Source organism: Trachypithecus francoisi, unplaced genomic scaffold (assembly GCF_009764315.1).
Source record: "Trachypithecus francoisi isolate TF-2019V2 unplaced genomic scaffold, Tfra_2.0 Lachesis_group7, whole genome shotgun sequence".
Taxonomy (NCBI): Eukaryota; Metazoa; Chordata; class Mammalia; order Primates; family Cercopithecidae; genus Trachypithecus; species Trachypithecus francoisi.
Genome location: NW_022681472.1, coordinates 13,924,863 through 13,951,255, shown reverse-complemented (window position 1 = coordinate 13,951,255; position 26,393 = coordinate 13,924,863). Strand labels below are relative to the sequence as shown.

The window sequence follows — 26,393 nt, the reverse complement described above, 5'->3', positions numbered from 1 at the left end:
TGGGACTACAGGCGCCCGCCACCTCGCCCGGCTAGTTTTTTGTATTTTTTAGTAGAGACGGGGTTTCACAGTGTTAGCCAGGATGGTCTCGATCTCCTGACCTAGTGATCCCTCCGTCTCGGCCTCCCAAAGTGCTGGGATTACAGGCTTGAGCCACCGCGCCCGGCGGAGAAAGGTTCTTAAAAGACATCATGTGCCTCTCTACGGAGCTAAATTTTCCCCTGGGGCTTTTGTGAGCATCCAGGAGATGGCCCCAAGAGATGAGAGAAAACGTGCATTTTGATAAAGACTTGTATTCAAATATTAATAGGAGCTTTATCCATAATAGCTGAAAACATTGAACACAACTCAGATAGTCATGAACTGTTGAAGAGATAAATTGTGGTATCTCTATACCATGAATTACTGCTCAGCGATAAAAATGAATAAACTACTGGTCCACGTAGCAATGCCAATAAATCTCAAAGCACCATGCTAAGTGAAGGAAGTCAGATATAAATTACTACATATTGTATAATTCCATTTGTGTGAAATTCTAGAAAATGTAAGCCTGTAGTGACAGAAGGCAGATCAATGGTTGCCAGGGACCAGGAATGGAGGCAGGGATTCCTCACAACATGACACAAGGAAACATTGTAGGATGGTGAAATATTCTATATCATATTCATGGTAGGGGTTACATGACTGCACACATTTGTCAAAACTCATCCAACTGCACACTTAAAATTGATCAATTTAATTGTATATAAATTATACCTCAATAAACCCAATTTAAAATGGATTTACAAATGTATAAACATTATAAATGGCTACTAAGAGAAACTAAGGGAAAGCAAACCTTAGGATTGATGTCACAAACATCAAACTTGACCTTTACCCTCTTACCCTCTTCCTTTTGAGGCCACTGTTTCCTAGGAGGACTTTTGAGATAAGAACTGTGAGATAAGATTGTTCTGGAGCAGCTCTTCTCCCTTGGGTATGGACAGGAGTGTAATGATTTATTTTCTTCCCATGAGGTCCCTTAGAGCTTTACTTCAAGTAATGAGAATTTCTGATTCTTATCAGTTTCTTTGAAAGACCTCAGAATTGCTACTGGAAACATATAATTACAAAGAAAGTAGACTCTGAGTCAGGCAGTCATGGGATCAAATCATGTCACTTTTACTTACTAATTGAGTGGATTGCTTATGTTATTAAACTGCACAAAGCCTGACTTGTCCTCTTCTGAAGATTGGATATAATAGAACAATCTCACCAAGTAATCTTAAAGATTTGCCAAGAAGTCAAGCAGTTCCTGAGGAGCAGCAGGTAACAACTGTTAGGCGGGCTTGCCAAATATCCCTGGATTTAACTGGTAAGGGCACAATGAACCCAAATGGATTTAGACAGTTTGTTACTCACGAGAGGGCAGACATTGTGAGCCTCATGCAGGTATCAGCTTCCCTTGCCTGTCAGGTACATGGGGGTGATAAAGACACCCAGGTGGGTGTTGCACACACAGTGGTGTGGGGCACTCTTGAAGAATGTCAAGTTTAGCACCCCCCTGGCCTTATATGATGGCTGGCAAACCTGTCCCTCCTGCCTTTCAGCAACACAGATTATATTTGTTATTCTGGGATGTTAGCAAATCTTTCCTGGGAGGGGAGGGTGAGGTTTTTATCTTTACTACCCACGAATGAAGAGAGAGAGAAGACAGAGAAACAGAGGCTCTGTCTACTTTTACTAAATTGGAATGTAAATAAATCTGCACAAATTGACTATTGATGCTTAGACATGGAAAAATGTAGATTCATGGAGAATTTTCTCCCAACAAGATTGAAGGAGAAAAATAAATGCAAATTACAGAGGTCAGTGTATGCTACAGAGTAATCACATAATAAATTCAGAAGATAATAATATTGACAATTATGAAGAGAGGTAACAGTGACAAAAATAGCATATTTCTTTAAACCTGGCACCAACATTCCTCTTAGCAAACAAATTATATTTGTTGGAAAAATGTGTTAATAAGTGTTTGCAATAAAATGTGAACCAAAGAGAAGAGGATGGAATTGCTGTCTTTGAGAACTGGAAATAAATGTGTTGTTCTAAAGTAGTATTTCTTAAACAGTGGTCTCAAGATCAGCATCAGCAGTACCTGGGAGCTTAACAGAAATACAGATTCTTTCCAGGGACAGTCAGGGGTGCTTATAGTCCCATCTACTCTAGAGACTGAGGCAGGAGGATCACTTGAGCCCAGGAGTAGTGTCATAGTGAGCTATGATTGTGCCTGCAAATAGCCGCTCTACTCCAGCCTGGGCAATATAATAAGACCGTGTCTCTAAAACACTTTTCAAAATTGAAAACATGCAGATTCTCAGTTCCTACTTCAGTCCCACTCAATCATAAACTATGGATGGGCTGAGAAATCTTGTTTTAAACAAGCTGGGTGATTCTGGTGCACACTGAAGTTTGAGAACTGTTGCTCTAGAGAAGGAAAGATAGGGAGGTAAGAAAGGAGGAGACAGGAGAGAGAGAAAATGGGAAGATGTGAGACTGGACTCTTTATGGATGAGCAGCATGAGGAATCATCAGTGGTAGACTTAAAATCCTAACTAGTAGGCTGAGAGCAAAATTCATGTGGAATTCTTTACAAAGCAGTTTGTACTGATATGACTCCTCCCTGGACTCACAGCTATCCAGCAAACACGAATACCATGGAGCTGGGAGGGAGGTCGGCCAGGAAAGGGGCCTCACATGGTGAAAACAAAGACCGGAGTAAAGAACCAGACCTTAGGAGATAGAGGAAGCCATGAAAATAGAAACCCTGAGAGAAATGATGTCCATTTTGGAAAGGACTTTGAATTCCATGAGCTTTAGAGCCAGCTTTGTCTACAAGACAGTGCACTAGAGCAGAGGGTCCCAACTGATACGTGAGCCACAATAATATTATGATGATGAGCCCAATGGATGTCTTGAGTGTTGCGAGAAAATACCAAGAAAGGATTACTCTTTCATATGACTAAAGCCTAACGAATGTGGTAATATACCCTGTTTAAAAATTATCAGAGATACACATTTTCCACTTGACCTACAGGGGTTTGGTCGTTCTAATTGGCTCAGCTTATTTGTATCTTTGTGTGGTAAGGAAGGACTATAAGGAATAAAAGCATCCATATGGCCTTCATTAAAGGTGGGATCAGATGAGGAATGAGAAAAGGATTTTATAGTTCTTATCCCCAAGAAGATGAAAGCAGCAAGTGAATGCCCATTCAGCTTCATTTGTTATTTTTAGGAGTATTGGCCTAAAGAAAGAAATTGATCCAAAATTACTATAGGTAGAGAGTTTATTTGGCCTCAAGTTAAGGACTGCAGCCCAGAAAATACTTCTAAGTTACCTTGGGAAGTGCTCTGGAGAACAAAGGAGAGTTTGGAGCTGTTAAAGAAAAAAATGATGAATCAGAAGATGGAGTGATGATGAAAGTATAAAAGTGGTTTGTCAGGAATCCTCATTCGTTTACAAAAATGACATTGTTAGTAATTGGTTATACATTGTTGAGCTATTAGATATGAATTACGGTGTCCAGCATGTGGCATTGTTAGGTTAATTTATAGCTACTGGAGGCATCAGCCCAGTCTAGAGTCCACATGACAAGCAGCTTCAAAATGATTACTTAACTCAAGGGGGTGAGAGGGTGGGTGGAATATGACTGCAGTCGCATTCCAACACCCTGCTGGGTCCGTGTTTTTTGCTTTTTGTTTTTGTTTTTGTTTTTGAGACAGGGTCTTACTCTGTCATCCAGGCTGGAGTGCAGTGGTGTCATCGCTGCTCACTTCAGCCTCCGTGACCTAGGCTCAAGTGATCCTCCTACCTTACCTCCTGAGGAGCTGGGGCTACAGATGTGCTCCACCATGCCTAGCTATTTTTTCAGTTTTGTGTAGAGACAAGGTCTTACTATGCTTGTTGCCCCAGGCTGGTCTCAAACTCCTGTGCTCAAGAGACCCTCCCACCTCAGCCTCCCAAAATGCTAGCATTACAGGCATGAGCCACCGTGCCCTGCCTGGGTCTGGTTGTTTAAAGGAGGCTTCCATTCCTCACATTAAAAGTTTCTTTCCTTTCTCACGAGGCAATGTGATCTAGTGGTTACGTGACTGGGTTTTAGGTCTAAATTGAGAGATTCCAATCCCAGCTCCTCGACTTTCCAAATGTGTGATCTCATGCTTCAATTTCCTCATATATAAAATGGGGATGATTGTGCCTGCATCATAAATTGGTTATGATGACTAAACAAGTTAACATACAAAAAATGCTTAAAGTAGTACTTAGCAACTGATAACCGGTGGTGCTGGTGGCATTAGCAATAGTGTCCTAGGACCATTACTGTAGGAAAACAGCCCTTGAAAGAAAAAAGGCAATATCAATGTGTTTGGGGGAAAATAAGTGAAGAAAAGAGCTGAAAGCTTTGTTTTCTGGAGTGGACAAGCTTAAGGAAACACAAATCCCAAGGGGTAGAGTGTGTGCTGAGAGTCACAAAGGAAAGCAAACCAAGCTGAGTTCTCAAGACCATAGCAAAAAAGAAATTGGAGAGGCAGGAGGCAGGCCTGGGCTGGGGAAATGATCCTCGGCCAACGGTGGCTCCTTGATAGTGGTTTCTTGCAAATCTTGAAGTAGAAAATTTAAAGAAACACACATTCGGTGTTTTCTTAGTCCAGAAATTGGCCAGAGAAAAATGGAAAAAGGGGATCCTTTAGGATGTACCCTCCAAAAATGCTGTTTCAATTTTTGCATAAGAAAATGGGTAATACATGTGATTTGCTTTTCAATTACGAAAGTAATACAGTCCACCCTTAGAGACATGGTTGATTGAATCCATGAGTGAAGAACCCACGGATACAGAGGCCGACTATAAAGGACTTGAGCCTCTGAGAATTTGGTATTTGTACAGAGAGTATAGGGAAATCCTAGAATATCCCCAAAACACTGAGGGACAACTGTATACAGAAGTCTCCCCATATGTGCGAGGAATACCGTCTGAGGTCCCCAATGGCTGCCTGAAACGTCAGATAGTACTGAACCCTATGCACACTATGTTTTTTCCATCTGATAACTGAGGTGGCTACTAAGTATCTAAAGGGCAGGGAACATCTGTGGCGTGGAGACCCTAGACAAAGGGAGGACTCCCATCCCCAGTGGGACAGAGCCAGACAGCAACAGAGAGCATGCAATTTCATCATGCTACTCAGAACAACCTAGCAATTTAAAATGCATGAATTGTTTATTTCTGAAATTTTCCATTTAATATTTTTGGCCTGCTGTTGACTGCAGGTAACTGAAACTGCAGAAAGTGAAACTGTGAATAAGGGGGCACTTTTATTTTCTTTGAGAAATATGTAGGAGTATAAAGAAGAAAACAAAAAACATAATCTCTGTATTCAGAAATAAATGCTATAAACACTTGCTAAATTTTTAGTACACTTAAGATATATTGAGATAAAATAAAATATATTATTTCCAAATTTTTCACAAATTCATTGTAGTCATTTCCCTAGGTAAGTAAATCTTCTTTAGAAACAGGATTTTAAATGACCACATATTATTTTACTAAATAGATAACAATTTACTTAACCATTGACCTCTTAGTAGAAACTAGATTACTGTTGGTTTGTTTTTGCTTTTGTTTTTTACCGAGACTAGGTAGCAAGTATCTAGAGATTCCCTTGATCGTCCCTCTTAGTTCACATGACTTCTCCAAATCCAAGACTGATGAGGGAAATGAAACGTTCTGTCGCCCAGGCTGGAGTGCAGTGACACAATTTCGGCTCACTGCAACTTCTGCCTCACAGGTTCAAGCAATTCTCCTGCCTCAGCCTTCCAAGTAGCTGGGATTACGGGCACACACCACCACGCCCAGCAAATTTTTGTGTCCTTAGTAGAGATGGGGTTTCATCATGTTGGCCAGGCTGGTCTCGAACTCTTGACCTCATGATCTGCCCACCTCAGCCTCCCAAAGTGCTAGGATTACAGGTGTGAGCCACCGTGCCCCGCCCTACTGTTGGCTTTTAACTGATTAAACATAAAACTGGAAGAGCCGTGGCTCACACCTGTAATCTCAGCACTTCGACAGGCCAAGGTGGGAGGATCACTTGAGCCCAGGAATTCAAGAGACCAGCCTGGGCAACATAGAAAGACTCTGTCTGTACAATTTTTTTTCTTTTTTAATTTAGCTGGGTATGGTGGTGCTCACCTGTACTCCCAGCTGCCCAGAAGACTGAGGCAGAAGAATTGCTTGAACCTGTGAGGCAGAGCTTGCAGTGAGCCGAGATCGTGCCCCTGGACTCCAGCCTGGGTGACAGAGAGAGACTCCTTAGAAAAGAAGGAGAGGAGAGGGGAGGGGAGGGGAGGGAAGGGGAGGCGAGGGGAGGGGAGGGGAGGGGAAGAAAGGAAGGAAGAAAGAAGACAAAAAACTGTGTCTCTGATGAACTTGTTGGGCCACTGGATTCATGAACATTGATGTATATTATACTTTGGATTTCCAGGTACCTGAGCTACAAATTCTTGTGATGGCTAATTTTGTGTGTCAACTTGACTGGTCCATGGGGTCAGATGTTTGGTTAAACATTATTGTGGATATGAATGTGGGGGAGGTTCCGTTTGAGTTGGTGGACTGAGTAAAGCAGACAGCCTTCCCAATCTGGAGAGGCCTCAAGCAATCTATTGGAGGCCTGAATAGGACAAGAAAGTGCAGTAAGAGAATAATCTCTCTTTGCCTGACTGTCTTTGAGCTGGGGCAGTGTTCTTCTGCCTCTGGCCTTGGGATCAGACTGGAGATTATACAATGGGCTCTCTTGGTTTTCCGGCTCTTGGGCTCAGACTTGGATGTATACATTCCAGACTCCTGTATATAAACTCCTATTAGTTCTGTTTCTCTGGAGAACGCAGACTCATACAATTCCCTTTGTTATTTAAGCAAATGTGCAAGAGGAAAGAGCTGATCACAGTTCTATCTAAATTTTCCTGTCGTCCTTGTAAGTTTTGAGCTTCTTTCAGGCTTGTAACACAGTGGTCAAATTTTACAATGTAAACATACCATTTCATTTTCCTGCTCTTACCCCTCCAGTGGCCTCTGTTACACATTCATAACAATAATAATAAAAAATCCAGTGCCCAGCCTTGTCCTGTGGTCTGGGCCCTGCTGCCTCTATCTCCTGCCCTTAGTGTGCTCTAGACACTACAGTGCTGGCTCAGGCTGTTGACCTTGCTATTCCTTCTACCTGGAATGCCTTTTCCCAAGATCTGCATATTCAAGTTTATTAATTCATTTAGTTGCCAGTTCAAATATCAATGATCAGAGGAGACTTCTCTGACCCCCTATCTAAAGAAGTTCCCACCCGCTTCATGCTCTATTCCTCACTGTGGTCCAGTTTTTCTTGTGATATTTATCCTTACCTAAATTTACATTATCCACTTTTTAAATAGTCACGCTTACCAGAAGGTAAGTAACAAAAGGGCAAGGACTTCATGTCATTTATGGCTGAGTCTCTAGTACCAAGAACATTTCCTGGCATGCAATGAAGTCAATACCTTTTAATGAAGACCATGTAAAGAAAAAAATAATAGTCTCAGGTGTCATCTTCCTTAAGAAGAAGTATCAATATGTATTCCTGGCTAGTTTTCATTTTAATAATAGGGTACACACTGCAGACTGATTGACCCAGGAGCCATTCTCAACCTGCTTCTGCCTGGTGGCTTTGCAGTATTGAGGCTGCAAGAGTTAAACACTTGTTTGCCTGTCTTCACAGCTGCTACGCAAGAATTCTGGCCTGGAAGATTGATGTGCATTTCTGGGAGTGCTTTTGGTTTACTAATAAGAGAAACACACAAGGCTGGTCCTGCCTTTCCTCCGTATTTCTCCTCAGAAGCTGAGTACAATCATGGTGATGGAGCATGATCCTGTGACCAAAAGGCTACAAGTCTAAGAGAAAAGTTAGGCTTCTCTTAATCATCTGTGCCACCCATGCCAATGATGAGGAAATGTACTGTAACTATTGACTGAGTTTTCTTTTATTTACAGTACAACAAATCAAAATAGATACAAGTGCTGACAAAAGAAAGTGCAATATTCAATTCAAGAAACATTTATTGGGCAATTGCTAAGCGCAAGACACTGTATTTAGTGGTAATGTGGATATAAAGACCAACAAGTCACAGTTCCTGTTCCCAAGGAGATTCTAACTCAAAGAGGGAGATAGGCCGTATAGGGTAAAATGTGATCACTGTTCACATCCCCATCCAACCATGCCCTCAAAGGCATCTACCCAGTAATGCCCAGCTGGATGTGTGACATACACTGATGTGGAATAAATATGTACTGAGTAAGGGAATGTGAGATAAATTCCACTTGGGTGCATTAAAAAGACTTCAAATAAGTTTTGAATGGGAATTTAAAGGACAGGTAGGATTTTCACAGGAAGAAATGGTGGTAGAAAGAAAGGACGACGGCATTTTAGACAGAGAGAACAGGAAGCTTAAAAACATGAAGGCAGTCATAACATGTGTAAGGAAATGGCGATTGCCCATATTCTTTGGGTAAGAAAAGAATGTGCTACTACAGGTTGAGTATCCCTTATCTGAAATGCTTGGGACCAGAAATGTTCTGGGTTTCAGAATTTTGTTTGGATGTTGAAATACTTGTAGAATACATACTAGTTGAACATCTCTAATCCAAAAATCTGAAATCCAAAATGCTCCAAGGAGCATTTCTATTGAGCATCATGTCAACACCCAGAACGTTTTGGATTTTGGAGTATTTTGGATTTGAGATTTTTTGATTTGGGAAGCTCAAGCTGTATCAGAAATTTTTTCTCAACTGGTGCCTTCTGTCATGGAACTAGTTGAAATTATCTGGAGACTGTGTACAGAGAATCAACATTAAGAAATTAATCAGGAGAGAAACAAACTAAGGAGACTGACAAGAAGCAAGAATCAAGGTAGGAGAAAAGCAAAGAAACTGTGGGCTCTTGAAAGTAATGGGAGCAAAACCCTTCAGTGAGGAGATACATTAAATGCTATGTTACACTACATTTGAGTCTGCTGATAGTTCAGAAAGATTAAGCTAGAAAAGTGATCAATGAATGTAGTGATTTGACAAGAACCATTATAGTGGAGTGGTGGAAATGGAAGTCCAATTATTATTACTACTTTTGGAGGCAGGGTCTTTCTGCCTCCAAAAGTAATAATAATAATTGGACTTCCATTTTGTTACCCAAGCTGGAATGCAGTGGTGTAGTTAGAGTTCACTGCAGCCTCAAACTCCTGGACTCAACCTATCCTCTCACCTCAGCCTTGCAAGTAGCTAGGACTACAGGCACTCACCACCACGACTGGCTAATTTTTTAAAATATTTTGTAGAGATGAAGTCTCACTATGTTGCCCAAGCTGGTCTTGAACTCCTGACTCAAGCCATCCTCCTGCCTTAGCCTCTTAAAATGCTGGGATTATAGGTGTGAGCCACCACATGTAGCCTGGAAGTCCAATTGGAATGGACTCTAGAAAACACAAGGTGAGAAAATGGAACAGCATGTATAGGCAGATGTTTCAAGAAGTTCCTCTGTGAATGGGGAGTTGGAGGGAGGGGAAAGTTTTTTGAAAACTACATTTATTTTCAAATGGAAATGATTCAATAGTGAGGGAGAAATAGACAAAGCAAGAGAGAGAAAGAAAGACTAGAGAAAGGGTCATTGCAAAGGCTAAATTGTTGGGAAGAAAGGAGAAGTTGGCCTTTGATAAGAGCAAATATACCTTAAAATAGCAGGAATGAAGACAAAGCATAAGAGGGCAGATGCTAGTAGGGTGAATGCTTTGGTGAAGAGGAAGATGAGGGAGCTCCAGTCTCAGTTCTCTCAATTCTCCATAAACACAAACTGTTATAGAGGAAGTGTGTCTCTTCTGAGCTATTGTTCAAGACAATCCCTTTGATTGTGTTTCTTCCCTTCTTTCTGCCAAAGATTGACAAAATCAGACACTAGTTCAGATGGTAAGGACAGATTTTAATCAGGAATACATTATTGCAATAGGGGACAGGAGTCAGCACGAATTCAACTTTGATTTGTGCAAAGGTGGATGGACATTTGTGAAGGGAAAGTGAGGGAGTAGGAAGGGGGAAATCAGGGGCTGAATAGAGTAAGGGAATTAAAAATCTAGAAAGGACTGGTCCGTGTAAATGTGATTAGGTCAGCTGTGTCTGCTAGCTGGCCATTATTGAAGTTGAGATTCTATTTTCTTACAGAGCCTGAAAGACAAGGCCCTATACTTCCTGATGATTACATGTCAAAGGAATGGATTTCGAGTCCTTAAGAAAGACACTGTGAGTTGTAGGAGACACATATACATCTTAAAGGAACAGAGGAGTGATTCACAATTGTAAGCCCTTTTTGGTAAATGTTCTAAGAAAGGGTGGTCAGGGGCCTATGTCAGATGTTGGGTGGAACAAATACTAAATTCTTTTTTTTTTGAGATGGAGTCTTGCTCTGTCACCCAGGCTGGAGTGCAATGGCATGATCATGGATCACTGCAACCTCCACCTCCCGGGTTCAAGTGATTCTTCTGCCTCAGCCTCCCGAGTAGCTGGTGTCATGCGCGTCCGTGTGAAGAGACCACCAAACAGGCTTTGTGTGAGCAATAAACCTTTTTAATCACCTGGGTGCAGGCAGGTTGCCTCTCTTTTCGGACTCAGCCTGCCTGCACCCAGGTGATTAAAAAGCTTTATTGCTCACACAAAGCCTATTTGGTGGTCTCTTCACACAGACGTGCATGACATTTTGGTGCCATGAGCCATGACTCGGATCAGGGGACCTCCCTTAGGAGATCAATCCTCTGTCCTCCTGCTCTTTGCTCCATGAGAAAGATCCACCTATAATCTCGAGTCCTCAGACTGACCGGCCCAAGGAACATCTCACCAATTTTAAATTGGGTAAGTGGCCTTTTTTACTCTGTTCTCCAACTTCTCTTACTATCCCTCAACCTTTTTCTCCTTTCAATCTTGACACCACACTTTAATCTTTCTCTTCTCTTAATTTCAGTTCCTTTCCTTTTCTGGTAGAGACAAAGGAGATGCTTTTTATCCATGGATCCAAAACTCTGGCGCCAGTCACAGACTGGGGAAGACAGTCTTCCTTTGGTGTTTAATCACTGCGGGGACGCCTGCCTGATTATTCACCCATGTCTCAGAGATATCTGACCACGTAGGGCCGCCTGCCTTGGTCTTTCACCCTTAGCGGCAAGTACCGCTTTTCTGGGTGGCGGGGGCAAGAACCCTGACCCCTTTTCTCCCTGTCTCTACCCCTTCTCTGCTTTTCTGGGGGCGGGGAGGTAAGAACCCCCGACTCCTTCTCTGCTTTTCTGGGGGCAAGAACCCCCCGACCCCTTATCTCTGTGCACCAACCCCTTATCTCCACACCCCCGACCCCTTAGCTCCATGCCCTGACCTCTTATCTGTGTGTCCCAACCCCTTTCCCACTTTTCTGGAGGGCAAGAACCCCCAACCCCTTCTCTCCATGTCTCTACTCTCTCTTTTCTCTGGGCTTGCCTCCTTCGCTATGGGCAACCTTCCACCCTCCATTCCTCCTTCTTCTCCCTTAGCCTGTGTTCTCAAGAACTTAAAACCTCTTCACCTCACACCTGACCTAAAATCTTGTTCTATAATGCCGCTTGACTCCAATACAAACTCGATGGTAGTTCCAAATAGCCAGAAAATGGCACTTTTGATTTTTTCCATCCTTCAAGATCTAAATAATTCTTGTCATAAAATGGGCAAACGGTCTGAGGTGCCTGATGTCCAGGCATTCTTTTACACATTGGTACCTTCCTAGTCTCTGTTCCCAATGCAACTCATCTCAAATCTTCCTTCTTTCCCTTCCACCTGTCCCCTCAGTCCTAACCCCAAGCGTTGCTGAGTCTTTCTAATCTTCCTTTTCTACAGACCCATCTGACCTCTCCCCTCCTCGCCAGGTCTGAGCTAGGTCCCAAGTTTCCTCAGCCTCCGCTCCCCAACCCTATAATCCTTTTATCACCTCCCCGCCTCACATCCAGTCCGGCTTGCAGTTTCGTTCCGCAATTATCCCTCCCCCACCTGCCCAGCAATTTCCTCTTAAAAAAGTAACAAGAGCTGGCTGGGCGCGGTGGCTCAAGCCTGTAATCCCAGCACTTTGGGAGGCCGAGATGGGCGGATCACAAGGTCAGGAGATCGAGACCATCCTGGCTAACACGGTGAAACCCCGTCTCTACTAAAAATACAAAAACTAGCCGGGCAAGGTGGCGGGCGCCTGTAGTCCCAGCTACTCGGGAGGCTGAGGCAGGAGAATGGCGTAAACCCGGGAGGCAGAGCTTGCAGTGAGCTGAGATCTGGCCACTGCACTCCAGTCCGGGCGACAGAGTGAGACTCCGCCTCAAAAAAAAAAAAAAAAAAAAGTAACAAGAGCTAAAGGCATAGTCAAGGTAATTGCTCCTTTTTCTTTATCTGACCTCTCCCAAATCAGTTAGCACTCCTTTTTAGTTATCCCCACCTGCCTGGCTCCCTTATTAGGTCAAGATATTTTAACTAAATTTTCTGCTTCCCTGACTATTCCTGGGCTACAGCCTCACTTCACTGCCGCCTTTTGCCCCAGTTCAAAGCCTCCTTCGCATCCTCCCCTTGTATCTCCCCACCTTAACCCACAAGTATGGGATACCTCTACTCCCTCCTTGGTGACCGATCATGCACCCCTTACCATCTCATTAAAACTTAATCACCCTTACCCCACTCAACGCCAATATCCCATCCCACAGCATGCTTTAAAAGGATTAAAGCCTGTTATCACTTGCCTGTTACAGCATGACCTTTTAAAGCCTGTAAACTCCCCTTACAATTCCCCATTTTACCTCTCCTAAAACCAGACAAAGCTTACAGGTTAGTTCAGGATCTGCACCTTATCAACCAAATTGTTTTTTCTACCCACCCTGTGATGCCAAACCCATATACTCTCCTATCCTCAATACCTCCCTCCACAATCCATTATTCTGTTCTGGATCTCAAACATACTTTCTTTACTATTCCTGTACACCCTTCATCCCAGCCTCTCCGCTTTCACTTGGACTGACTCTGACGCCCATCAGGCTCAGCAAATGACCTAGACTGTACTGCTGCAAGGCTTCACAGACAGCCCCCGTTATTTCAGTCAAGCCCAAATTTCTTCCTCATCGGTTACCTATCTCGGCATAATTCTCATAAAAACACACATGCACTCCCTGCTGATCATGTCTGGCTAATCTCCCAAACCCCAATCCCTTCTACAAAACAATAGCTCCTTTCCTTCCTAGGCATGGTTAGTGTGGTCAGAATTCTTACAGCCTCAGTCTCACAGGCCCATTCTATTCTGTTGTCATTTCATAACCTCTTCCATCTAAGTTACAAGCCGCTAGCCTGTCTGTTAGAACCTCTCATTTCCTTTCCATCCTAGAAATCTATCCTCAAGGAAATCACTTCTCAGTGTTCCATCTACTATTCTACTACTCCTCAGGAATTTCTCAGGCCCCCTCCCTTCCCTACACATCAAGCTCGGGGATTTGCCCCTGCCCAGGATGGGCAAATTGACTTTACTCACAAGCTCCAAATCAGAAAACTAAAATATCTCTTAGTCTAGGTAGACACTTTCACTGGATGGGTAGAGGCCTTTCCCACAGGGTCTGAGAAGGCCACCGCGGTCATTTCTTCCTTTCTGTCAGACATAATTCCTCGGTTTGGCCTTCCCACCTCTTTACAGTTTGATTACAGACCAGCCTTTATTAGTTGAATCACCCAAGCAGTTTTTCAGACTCTTGGTATTCAGTGAAACCTTTATATCCTTTACTGTTCTCAATCTTCAGGAAAAGTAGAACGGACTAATGGTCTTTTAAAAAAAACCTCGCCAAGCCCAGTCACCAACTTAAAAAGGACTAGACAATACTTTTACAGCTTTCCCTTCTCAGAATTCAGGCCTGTCCTCGGAATGCTATAGGTTCCAGCCCATTTGAGCTCCTGTGTGGACACTCCTTTTTATTAAGTCGCAGTCTCATTCCAGACACCAGCCCAACTGGAACTGCACCCCAAAAAAAATTGGATAGCGCCTAAAAACTCAACCAAGTAATTACACTGAACCCCCTTAGGCTCTCTAATTAGATGTACTAGGTCCTCCCAATTCTTAGTCTCTTAATACCTATTTTTTCTCCTCTTTTTTTTTTTTTTGAGACGGAGTCTCGCTGTCACCCAGGCTGGAGTGCAGTGGCCGGATCTCAGCTCACTGCAAGCTCCGCCTCCCAGGTTCACGCCATTCTCCTGCCTCAGCCTCCGGAGTAGCTGGGACTACAGCGTCCGCCACGTCGCCCGGCTAGTTTTTTGTATTTTTTAGTAGAGACGGGGTTTCACCGTGTTAGCCAGGATGGTCTCGATCTCCTGACCTCGTGATCCGCCCATCTCGGCCTCCCAAAGTGCTGGGATTACAGGCTTGAGCCACCGCACCCAGCCTTTTCTCCTTCTCTTATTCGGACCTTGTGTCCTCTGTTTAGTTTTCCATTTCATACAAAACCGCATCCAGGCCATCACCAATCATTCTATACGACAAATGCTCCTTCTAACAACCCACAATATCACCTCTTACCACAAAATCTTCCTTCAGCTTAATCTCTCCCACTCTAGGTTCCCACGCCACCCCTAATTCTGCTTGAAGCAGCCCTGAGAAACATCGCCCATTATCTCTCCATGCCACCCCCCCAAAAATTTTCACTGCCCCAACACTTCAATACTATTTTGTTTTATTTTTATTAATATAAGAAGGCAGAAATGTCAAGCCTCTGAGCCCGTCAAGCCATCGCATCCCCTGTGACTTGCAGGTATACGCCCAGATGGCCTGAAGTAACTGAAGAATCACAAAAGAGGCCGGGTGCGGTGGCTCAAGCCTGTAATCCCAGCACTTTGGGAGGCCGAGACGGGCGGATCACGAGGTCAGGAGATCGAGACCATCCTGGCTAACACGGTGAAACCCCGTCTCTACTAAAAATACAAAAAAACTAGCCGGGCGAGGTGGCGGGCGCCTGTAGTCCCAGCTACTCCGGAGGCTGAGGCAGGAGAATGGCGTAAACCCGCGGGCGGAGCTTGCAGTGACCTGAGATCCGGCCACTGCACTCCAACCCAGGCGACAGAGCAAGACTCGTCTCAAAAAAAAAAAAAAAAGAATCACAAAAGAAGTGAAAATGCCCTGCCCCCCCTTAACTGATGACACTCCACCACAAAAGAAGTGAAAATGACTGGTCCTTGCCTTAAGTGGTGACATTACCTTGTGAAATTCCTTTTCCTGGATCATCCTGGCTCAAAAGCTCCCCCACTGAGCACCTTGTGACCCCCCACTCCTGCCCGCCAGAGAACAACCCCTGTGACTAATTTTCCTTTACCTACCCAAATCCTATAAAACGGCCCCACCCTTATCTCCCTTCACTGACTCTCTTTTCGGACTCAGCCCGCCTGCACCCAAGTGATTAAAAAGCTTTATTGCTCACACAAAGCCTGTTTAGTGGTCTCTTCACACGGACACGCATGACAGCTGGGATTACAGGCGCCCACCACCACGTCCGACAAATCTTTTGTATTTTTAGTACAGATGGGGTTTCACCATGTTGGCCAGGCTGGTCTCAAACTTCTGACCCCAAGTGATCCGCCCACCTTGGCCTCCCAAATTGCAGGATTACAAGCGTGAGCCACCCATGCCTGGCACAAGTAGTAAATTACTTTGATTGCTTTGAGCTTTCTCAGACAGGTACATTAAGGTGGGCTGGGTTATCCTAGGGATGTTGCCTCAAGCTGTTAGAAATTACGTTTGTTTTTTTAAGTCTTTTAATGTGGGGGATGGGGAGTGGACTAAATTATTTGTGCTGGGAGTCTGGTTTTTATAGGTCAAAGCTGAGGCCTAGTTGAGAAGTGGGCTCAGAGGAATTTGGCTAGAGTTGGATTAAGGAGAGATTCTTTAACACTCTCTACCTATCAGATCACATCTAATCTTCCTCTAACGCTTAACTTCAATAAGATAATTTACATTGAGTTTTTGTTGTTGTTGTTTTTTCCTTATTCCAGTCAAATTAATCTCTCTCCTCTGAACTCACAGAATGTTTGTAGTATTTCTCATAAAGAAGTTTATCATGTACATTTTGGCAAATTTTATTGTCTTATTTCATTGTGTACCTGTTCATGTATTTATTTCTTGGCTACCAGACAGCATCACAATTTCCTCCAGGAATGCTGACCTAATATGTTACAGGTTCTGCACAGGACTTGGACACATGGAAGGGACTCAGTCACAGTCACAGGGTACCCAGGCACCTTCATTCACTCCCAAAATTTTTAATGGGTGTCCTCACTATACCTAACATTTTCTCTAGTGCTGCTAGAGGTCAAATTCAAAAGACCCAGCCACAGTTTTTATTCTTGGTTTCCCTGCCTTCTCTTCACAGTCCTGCGACTTACTAGAGAAAGCTAAGATGAACATTTACCCTGAAGCTTTAAAAAATGTAACCCTGCAAAACCTGATCCTTAAGACAGTATGAGATATGTTTCTACAAGCATACAATTTAGAGGTTTGGAACCTTTTGTAGTTCATAAGTGTGATGACTGGGTATTCGTGTGCAGCTGTGAGATGTGACACCCTTGAACCTTGTTATGAGTTTAGGACATTACCTGTTTAACGTGAAAAAGAAACTTAGAGGCTTGTTATTTAAGAATCCCTCAAAGGTAAACAATCAGAGACATTCTCAGCATATATTAAGAAGTTATAATCACATTGAGATACCAGTCATACCTACTAGAATAGCTCTAAACAAAAGTCAGGTAATAACAAATACTGGCAAAGATGTAGAGAAACTGGAACCCTTCTACGCTGGTGGTGGGCATGTTAAATGGTACAGCCACTTTGGAAACCAGTCTGGCAGCTTCTCAAACATTTAGACATGGAGTTACCACATGACCTGGTGTTCTGTGGTGGCAGGTCTATACAAATCTATCTCAAAGTCCCAGGATGCCGGGAGGTGGAAGAAAGAGGCCAACAAATACAGTTCCTTGGGAAGAAACATTTAATAGTGACTAAGGAACAGAAGCCATGTCCATGTCTGTGTCTTGGGCAGCAAGATGAGATGGTGGATTGCTGTGCCATTACCCCGGACTCAATGCGTTTTTTTTTTTTTTTTTTTTTTTTTGAGGCAGGGTCTCTCTCTCTCTCTCTGTATTGCCTAGGTTGGGGAGTAATGGTACGATCATGGCTCACAAAAGCCTCAAACTCCTGGACTCAAGTGATCCTCAGCCTCTGAGGATCACTGCCTCAGCCTCTCCAGTAGCTGGGGCTGTAGGTATTGCCACTGCACCTAAGTAATTTTTATTTTTTACATTTTGTAGAGACAGGGTCTTGCTTTGTTGCCCAGGCTGGTCTCGAACTCCTGGCTTTAAGCAATCCTCCAGCCTCAGCCTCCCAAAGCGTTGGGATCGCAGGCATGAGCCATCACTCCAGCCCCTTAGGGCTTATATACCATAGGGGAGGGGTGGTTCAGAAGGGATGTGTAGAACAATTGAAGTGTAATAACATCAAGGTTGTTTGAACTAAGGACAGGACATACTGGGTAGATACCTGCTCTTACCCAAGGAACAACAGATAAAGTAGAAATCTTAGAGTACTTCCCGGAACAGGGGTTAATCAGAAGCCAGCACGGAGGATTAGCTTCCAAGATGGAGCTGCTTTCGCCTCCAAATCCAGCAATTCCACTCTTAGATTCCAATTCCACTCAACAGAAATGGAAACATATATCCATTAAAAAACTGTACATGATGTACAGCGGCCTTATTCACTATAGTCAAAATGTGGAAACAACTGAAATGTCCATCAGCTGGTGAATGGATAAACAAAATGCAATAGAATATGCTCCAGCAATCTAAAGGAACGAAGTACTGTACAGATACATGCTACAACATAGATGAACTTTGAAAGCATTATGCTAAATGAAAGAAGCCAGACATAAAAGGCCACACATTGTACGGCTGCATTTATATGAAATGTCCAGAACAGGCAAACCCATAGAGACAGGAAATTGATTATTGTTTGCTAGGGCTGGGGTTTGGAGGGTAGAGTTAGGGAGAGGGATAGCTAGAGGGTATGGGTTTCTTTTACATGTGATGAAAATGTTCTCAAAGTGTGGTGATTGTTGAACATATCTGGAAATATACTAAAAATCGCTGAATGGTACACTTTAAATGGTTGACTTGTTTGGTATGTGAGTTATATCCTAATAAAGCTGTTATACAGAAAAAAAAGTCATGCGACCAATTATTTCAACAATCAAGAGACTGTGTTAAAGATTCTTTGCTTGGCCAAACTTCAGTTAGGCTTCTGAATCTTCTCCCAGGTCCCTGTGTGCACTTCCTTGTAAATGCAGTGTTAGAAGTAACACTGCCAGGGAAGTTTAGCAAGAATCCCCCACCTTCCATATGTGATCAAAATTCTTTATTCCCTACCCTTGGTATCTGACTCCCTGGCCTGCCTTCACTGGGATTCCTATTCGGTTGGTTCAGCCAGAATTCCCCCTAGAATTGATGTTTCCTCTTAGTAGTTTTCCGAACACCTGCTCCTTGGCTATAAATCCCCACTTGTTTCTGGTGTATTTAGAATAGTTACTTCCGTCTTTTTTTTTTTTTTTTTCACAATTGAGGACCCAAAACATTGTTACTTCAATCCTTGTGGCCAACAGATAGGTGGTTTACGGGCCAGCATCCCTTTTTATGCGTAAAATATTTAAAACGCAGCCTGCAATAGTTGGTAAAGTGGTGAAACATTTAGTGTGTGATGTCGGATTCTACTCTGGCCGCTGCTCCTGGCGATTCTCTGAGGCATCCTGAGTTTGGGGCGCCTCGTGTTACCGCGCGCCCCTCCTCCGGGCCTGAGTCACGGTGCCGCCGGAGTCCCCACGCGAGGATGCTGCGGTGAGCGCGGCCGGGACGCCGCGTCGGGCTCTCGGCCGCTCAGCGGCGCCGCACGGGAAGCCAGGCCGGCAGCCGCGCGCTCCCCAGCCGGCCGCCGAGTCCGCCCTCCCCGGCTCCTCCGGACCTCCTCGGCGGGCGGCGGTGGGGCCTGCCTGTGCGCTCCGCGCCCGCCCGCGCCTGCCCTCCATGGCGTTTATCCGGAAGAAGCAGCAGGAGCAGCAGCTGCAGCTCTACTCCAAGGAGAGGTGCGCGCCCAGCTGAAGAAGGGCCCAGCCGGGGGCCTGGTTGGGGCCGGTCGTGGGGACGCCGTCCGGAGATCTGAGGGACGGGAGGCGGCGTGGGGGCCGGGCACGGAGGCAGGGGCCGGACGCGTGTCCAGGGCCCGGGCTGGGGGCTGTGGCGGAAACCCGAGGTCGGGGTGAAAGGCCGGGGGCCTGGTCTGGGCCAGAGCCTGCCGGGGACAGGAACCCGATGACGGGCCAGGCCAGATCCCACCCCGCAGCCGAAGCACGCCGAGCCGGCCGGCAGTGCAGACCGCGCGGCCGCGGGCAGCTCACCCGGAAGGCCGCTCGGGGTCGGGGCGCGGATCCTTACCCCGGCGCCCGGCACGCGAGCCCGGGCGTTCGCTAGGGAGGGTGAGTACGCTGCCCGGCGGGCACCCACTTTCTAATCCTTCCCTTTCATCGGGTCCAGGCACTGGGCGCCGGCGCCGCAAAGTTGGTCCCTGGGCGGCACGGAGCAGGCCGGCGACCACCCACTCGCATTACTGCGCCTTTTTCCTGCCGACTCCTTTAGACACGGGACTAGCTCCATGCGCTGGAAGGCTGGGAGGAGGGCCTCCGGAAAGGCCTGATTCTGAGGAAAGCCAAGGTCCTGCCCCGCAAACACTTGCTCCCCGCGCCGTGGACCTTGTGTTGGAAAGCTTTGCGGTGAAATCGCGGTGCGGCAGCAGAGCACTCATTGTCACTGGCATCCCAGTAAGGATTTGGAATCCCTGGAGCTAAAATTGTCTCGCAACAGTTCCCTTTCAGAGATTCTGGACCTGTCCCCAAAAGAAGTCTCATAAGAAAGCTCACTTCGGCTCTATGTATAGTTCCAAGCGCATTTTTGGTGACAGAAACAACTTGCTGGGTCTGCAGCTCAGAGGCCAAAAGGAGGGGGGGGCTGAATCATTTTACAAACACACTGTTTTGATTGTGAGAGCTACAGATATTCCAGTGCTGCTAGCCTGTCACGTTGTCTCATCAGTGAATACCAGCAAAGCAGGTTACACGTGGGAATACAAGTGCAGACTTCAAGATTTGTCTACACTTGTTTAATAAGGGTTGACTCGACCTCTTTCATCCAGACATTCATCCTCCTCTAATCTGTAATGTTGGTCTAACCAGTGTATCCACCGTCCGAAATGTCATTTTTCTACTATAGAGAAGAAGATACGATACACAGAAAACATATCTCAGGATGTGGCTTCCAAAAATGTTTTTGGTGCTGTGATTAGGTTTTAGTCACAGAAAGGCTTGTTTATTAAATAACTGAGCCCTAACTATGTAACACTTGAGGATACCCTTCTGACTGAATTTGTAATGCGTTTTCCTTGTGGAAAGAGCTTGAGTGGAGTTTCCTTGTTTAGTATCAACAATATTAAGACGTGTTGGTGGGTGAACATTCAGATTTAAATTGTGAGAACTTTGACACACTTAAATTGCCGTCATATTCTATGATATGAGTCATTCGTGCCAATACTGTGGCCTCTTTGATATACAGGGAAACATTTTTTCCTTGGTTCTGGCTGTTATTTCGATGGAAGTAATTTGTGTTCAATTTGGCTAGTTCACAGCTCTGTAGTGTCACACAAACCTTGAAACTTGTACTTATATTTCCGTGTATATGCTGCTGTGTTAGAATTCGATGATTAGACAACGTGATAGGCCGGCAGTGTTGAGAGAGAACTCTAGATCTCACAAGCAAAACATTTATCTATCCAGTCAGGAGGCATCAGCTGTTCCTGAGCATCAGTCATCTGAAAAAGTTGGCTCCATGTGTTTTATATTTATCTGAATTCTAACTTGCTGAGTGCCCAAATTGTTTAGTGCTCTGTCCCATGGCTTAGCAACCTGGGCTGATGGGCATACGCCATTCAATGCATACAATACGCATTTGAATGACAGGAATGTCTCACATCAGGTGTGCGCTAGAATCAAGGAGTCTCTTTATAAATCTTAGAATTCATTCTGAAACATGAATATTTTAAGGCAACTTTACTGAGCCCCAGATTTACCATTTCTGCCCAGATTTTTCCTGGTTTATCCCCTTGCGTTACATAAACACAAATTAGCAAATGGATTGGACTGGTCATTGGTTTCAGCATACCCAAGAAAATTGTTACTTTCCTTGGAAAACCTGAAGAGGGATTGTTTCAGAGGTTACCCATGAATGGCCTCAACTTGTTCATTGTAAGTTCACTGGCGGCTCTAATGCTAATTTAAGGGATTTTAGATTTCCAGAGCTACCTAATATTGACCCCAGAAAAGAAGAAACTTGAAATTAGCATTTACTTCTCTTATTATTAAGTTGATGTACTGTGTTTAAAGTGAGTGATATTTCTGCAAAAGCAGAAGCAGAGAGACGGACTAGGAGATTCTTGCGTTGGTGGTTTAGACCAAGGTGGTGGCAGAATAAATGAAGGAAAGTGGATGGATTCTAGATGTTTTTAGGACGTGTGATTGACAGGTCTTGGTGTGGTGTATTGTATGTGAGAGGTGATAGAGGAACAATTCCAGCTGGGATTATCGGATAAAATACAGTACAACCAGTTAAGTTTGAATTTCAGATAAACAATGAATAATTTTTTAGTATAAGTAAATGTGATGGTATATGCAATATTTGGTATATACTTATACTAAAATTTTTTTAGTGTAAGTAAATTCAACAGTAGATGCAATATTTGGGATATACTTGTACTAAACATTTTTAAAGTATATTATTTATCTGAAATTCAAATATTACTGGGCATTTGATATTATTATTTGCTAAACATGGAAACTCTACTCAGGCTTCTGGTTTGAATAACTATAAAGTGGTGCCATTTATTGGTGATGTTTATAAATAAATGCTTTGGTAATTTTAAGGATTAGAAAACAAACAGATACTTGGCCATTCAAATTAAGTATACTTATATCCTGGTTAAGATTTAGGTGGCAGGCCGGACGCAGGGCTCACGCCTGTAATCCCAATACTTTGGGAGGCCAATGCAGGCAGATCACGAGGTCAGGAGTTCGAGACCAGCATGGCCAATATGGTGAAACCCCATCTCTAATAAAACTATAAAAATTAACCAGGCGTGGTGGCTTGCGCCTGTAGTCCTAGCTACTCAGGAGACTGAGGCAGGAGAATTGCTTGAACCTGGGAGGCGGAGGTTGCAGTGAGCTGAGACGGTGCCATTGCACTCCAGCCTGGCCATCTCAAAAAAAAAAAAAAAAAGTAGATGGCAGGAACCATATTGATTTTATTGTTTTAAAAAAATGTCCTGTGCAGGTGTTAGTGAGGGTAAATTGAAACGTTTTTTAAAGGCAATTCACATATCTTCCTTGGATTTGTCAGGGATGGCAGGTGTATACAGTGGATTAGTAGATGAGGATATTATACCAACTGTTGCTATTTAAGACATTTCTATTTTAATATGAAATATATTAAAAGGTGGGAAGCTTGCTCGAGCCCAGGAGTCCAAGGTTACAGTGAGCTATGATCATACCACTGCACCCCAGCCTGGGTGACACAGTGAGACGCTATGGCAAAAAAAAAAAAAACAGGCACTTTGAGGTTTCAACTTTGTTTCGGACATTCCATGAGTGTATAATACTCTTGATTATGCTAACATTAACTTTCTTTGTTTCTTTTTTTGTTTTTTTTTTGAGACGGAGTTTCGCTCTTGTTGCCCAGGCTGGAGTGCAATGGCATAATCTTGGCTCACTGCAACCTCCGCCTCCCGGATTCAAGCGATTCTCCTGCCTCAGCCTCCAGAGTAGCTGGGATTACAGGCATGCACCACCACACCCAGCTGATTTTGTATTTTTAGTAGAGAGGAGGTTTCTCCATGTTGGTCAGGTTGGTCTCGATCTCCTAACCTCAGGTGAGCCACCACGCCCGGCCTTTCTTGTTACTCAATATATTTGTTTAATCAATTGTGTCTATATTTATTTTATTAAAAGCACTTGGTGAGAGGGCAAAGTGATTGTGATACTTCGGTTTAATCTTTCATTTCTAAGGCTTATCATCCCAGTCTTTTCAGATCTGTTTGTGGAATATACCAGGTGTTGAAAATGGAGATAAATGGAGGTAAAGTCAGGACTTAATTAGTCAGCAATGCCGATAGATCCCAGTAAATCTACCTGACTATGACTTACACAAATAGGGTTTATTTTTCTCACATGAAAAACAGCGAGAGAGGAAATACATATTGCAAATCTCTTGGTTAATTTAGAATCTATATTGACTTTACCCAAAATCTATTACTAGCCTACCCATTTACTTCCCTTTTATCTCAAATTAACCTCTAAGTGGCTACCACTGAGAAGTCACAGGAATGTATCCATAAATGGATTTTGAGTATGTATGCTGTATAATTTTCATTAAAAAAATTTTTAATGTGATATAAAATAGGAATGGTCATTTAAGGAATTCAGTGCTATTTTTCTTCTAAATACCACTGTCACTTCATCTTTTAACCATCAGATATTTAGAATTGTGTCTTAAAATGTCTAACTCATAGATTTTGAAAATTATCTTTTTGTTTTTTTTTTTAACTTGTATTCAGTAACAGAATTGTTATCTTCTTGGTGAGTTGAATTTTTTTATCATTCTATAATGACCTCTTTACTTCTAGTAATGTTTTTTTCTATTTTGTCTGATATTAATATAGCTATATCAGTTTTCTTTTGGTTATTTGCATTGTATGGAATTTTCCATTGTTTCACTTTTCACTATTCTGTGTCTTAAGGCTTTAGGCCTGTTTCTTATAAACAGCTTATACTTGGACTTTTTTTAATGAATCATTTTGATAATTTTTATCTTAATGAATTAGTTTAGTCTGTTTACATTTATTATTACAAATATGTCTGAATTCACTTTTTGCTTTTTAGTTTTGTTCTTTTATTTTGCCTTCCTTCCCCTCTTCCTTTGGATTAAATAAGGCCCCCTTGCTCCCTTTCATTTTTCTCCGAAGAGTATGGAAGTTACGTATTTTATTTGTTTTTCTAATGCTTATCCTTAAAATGTTAGTATATTAAATTTAAGATCTGAAGCTAATCATTATCTTTATTCTCCTCTCCACCAATGTAACAACCTTGGAACACTTAACTCCTGTGCCCCCATTCTCAATTACAGTCTGTTATTGTCCGGTGTTTTTTATCTCTATTTTAAACCTACAGATTGTGCATTACTAATTGCCTGGTTCATGCTTCTGTAGTTGTACATGCATATTTACCATCGTTTTTGTTCAGTACTCCTTCTTACGTGTCATGTCCTTGTTACGGAATTATTTTCTCTTTCCTGAAGAATATCCTTTAGAAGTTTCCTCTGATCAGGGTTGGATGATGATAAACCACCTCTGTTTTTTCTGTCTGAACATATCCTTATTTTGCTTTTGCGTCGAAAATCCGTTTTGCTAGATGTTTAATTCTCTCAGCATTTTGAAGATTATCCAAACAAATGCAAAGGGCCAGGGAATATGCACCAGACTTGCTGGAGTGCTCTGGGGTGTTGGGGGGTACCTCACAGAGAAAGGTCAGTGATAGTTGTGCCCTGTCCCCCTGGGGCAAAGTTCAGCTACCTGGCTGGGCCAACTTCAGACTCCAGGAGAAACCAACACTCCAGGGAGTGACCGGGGCCAGAGTACGCTAGGATCATACTGTGATGGAACCTTGGGTCACTCAGCTCAGCATTTGTGGCTGCAGGATACCCTCACCCGCTTGTTGGCTTGACTCGGCTAAGTCTGTATAATGTGGCAGGGTTTGTTCCTGATTGGGGAATCACCAGCCTTTTTCCTGGCATGGTTAGGGGACTGGGGCTCAAGCCTTGTGGTTGATGAGATTTGATTACCTTAAACACAGTCATAGCAGTTTTCCCTGAAACTTTGCAGGAGGCCACCTTCTCTTCTGGGAGACCAGCCTGCAACAAACCAATATTGTTAAGTCTAATTGTTCTTTGTAGGTAATCTGTCTTTTCTCTGGCTGCTTTTAAGATCTCCTTTCTGTAGTGTTTTGCTGTCTAGATATAGATTTTTTTTTCTTCATCTATCCTGCTTCAACTTCCTAAAGCTGAAATAGTTTTGGAAAATTTGGATCCAGGCTGAGCTAAGGCTAGAACAAATGTTCTCTGATCTAAGTCCAACCTCTTTTCCACTGTACCATACTGCTTCTATTTTAAATACTAGGTTGTGGGCTACTGGCCAGTGCTTATTTTTATGGTATCCTTGAAGTTTAGACTGAGTCAGGAATGAATGAAGCCTGTTTTATGTAGATATCAGAATCTTGTTAGTCAAAGTGTGGGCCACAGGCCAGCAGCGCATGTGTGCCTGAAGCTTATTAGAAATGCACATTCTCAGGCCTCACCCTGGAGCTGCTGCCTCGAACTGTGCATTTTAACAAAATCCCCAGATGATTGTGCGCACATTAACCTTTGTGAAGTGCTGCTCTAGATAACAGTAATTCAGCATTCATCTTGATTTTTTATCTGTTTGTCTCTTCTAACTAAACTTCCTTCTTTAACTTCTTGATAGTATGTATAAAAAGCCTCGTGGAAGCCTCCTGCCCTGCACTATGACCCTTGATGAGGAAACTGGAGGACTTTGAGAGCATAGATGACATTTTTACCATTTCTTCTATAAATTGCTCAGACTTGAAAATAGAATTACTGACTTTATGGATGGTGTCAGTGAAAGGGATTTTGATACCTGAACCATCTTGGCTGGAAGTCACTGCATCTCACATAGTCAGGGAGAATGTAATTTTCTAGAGTGTAGCTGAGTGATAGAAAGCTTTAACCTAATTACTGAGGGGAAGGGCTAAAAAGGTCAGATGAAAGAGTGAAATTGTTTAAATTCTTGAGAACTCTTTCTGGGAGGGAAGAAGGGCCAGTAATTTATAGGTGAAAACAACTGGTACAGGAACTAGAAATGTATTTAGTCCTGCAGATGTCTCTCTGCAAATGTGTAGAACATGGATAATAAAATGAGCTGGGTCTTTTAACAAAAAAGGATTAATGTGTGTTTTAAGTGTCACTGGAGTTGGGTGAGATAACACCCAAAATTGGAATCTAGTGTTGAAAAGCTGCAGACCTATTGAAAAGGAAAGACTTGCTAGGAGGTGAGGCAGTGAGTGGCCTTTGAATATTAAG

General features: G+C 43.4%; 1 protein-coding gene and 1 non-coding gene across 7 annotated transcripts in view; both read left to right on the top strand.

Annotated features, from left to right (window-relative positions):
- Positions 1 to 16,621: 16,621 nt before the first annotated feature.
- On the top strand, positions 16,622 to 16,725 carry LOC117079716. Its single transcript, XR_004435568.1, has one exon. It is a non-coding gene; the product is annotated as a small nucleolar RNA U13 (small nucleolar RNA).
- A 1,969-nt stretch (positions 16,726 to 18,694) lies between these two features.
- The window catches only part of NSMAF (neutral sphingomyelinase activation associated factor), a 75,502-nt gene continuing 67,803 nt past the window's right edge, over positions 18,695 to 26,393 (top strand). For 2 of the 6 annotated variants that reach the window (XM_033202936.1, XM_033202935.1), the window contains exon 1: positions 18,695 to 19,246. In XM_033202936.1, the coding sequence (XP_033058827.1) occupies positions 19,188 to 19,246 (59 nt within the window). In that variant the 5' untranslated portion in view covers positions 18,695 to 19,187. The other 4 variants (XM_033202937.1, XM_033202939.1, XM_033202938.1 and 1 more) reach the window with 2 other exon arrangements.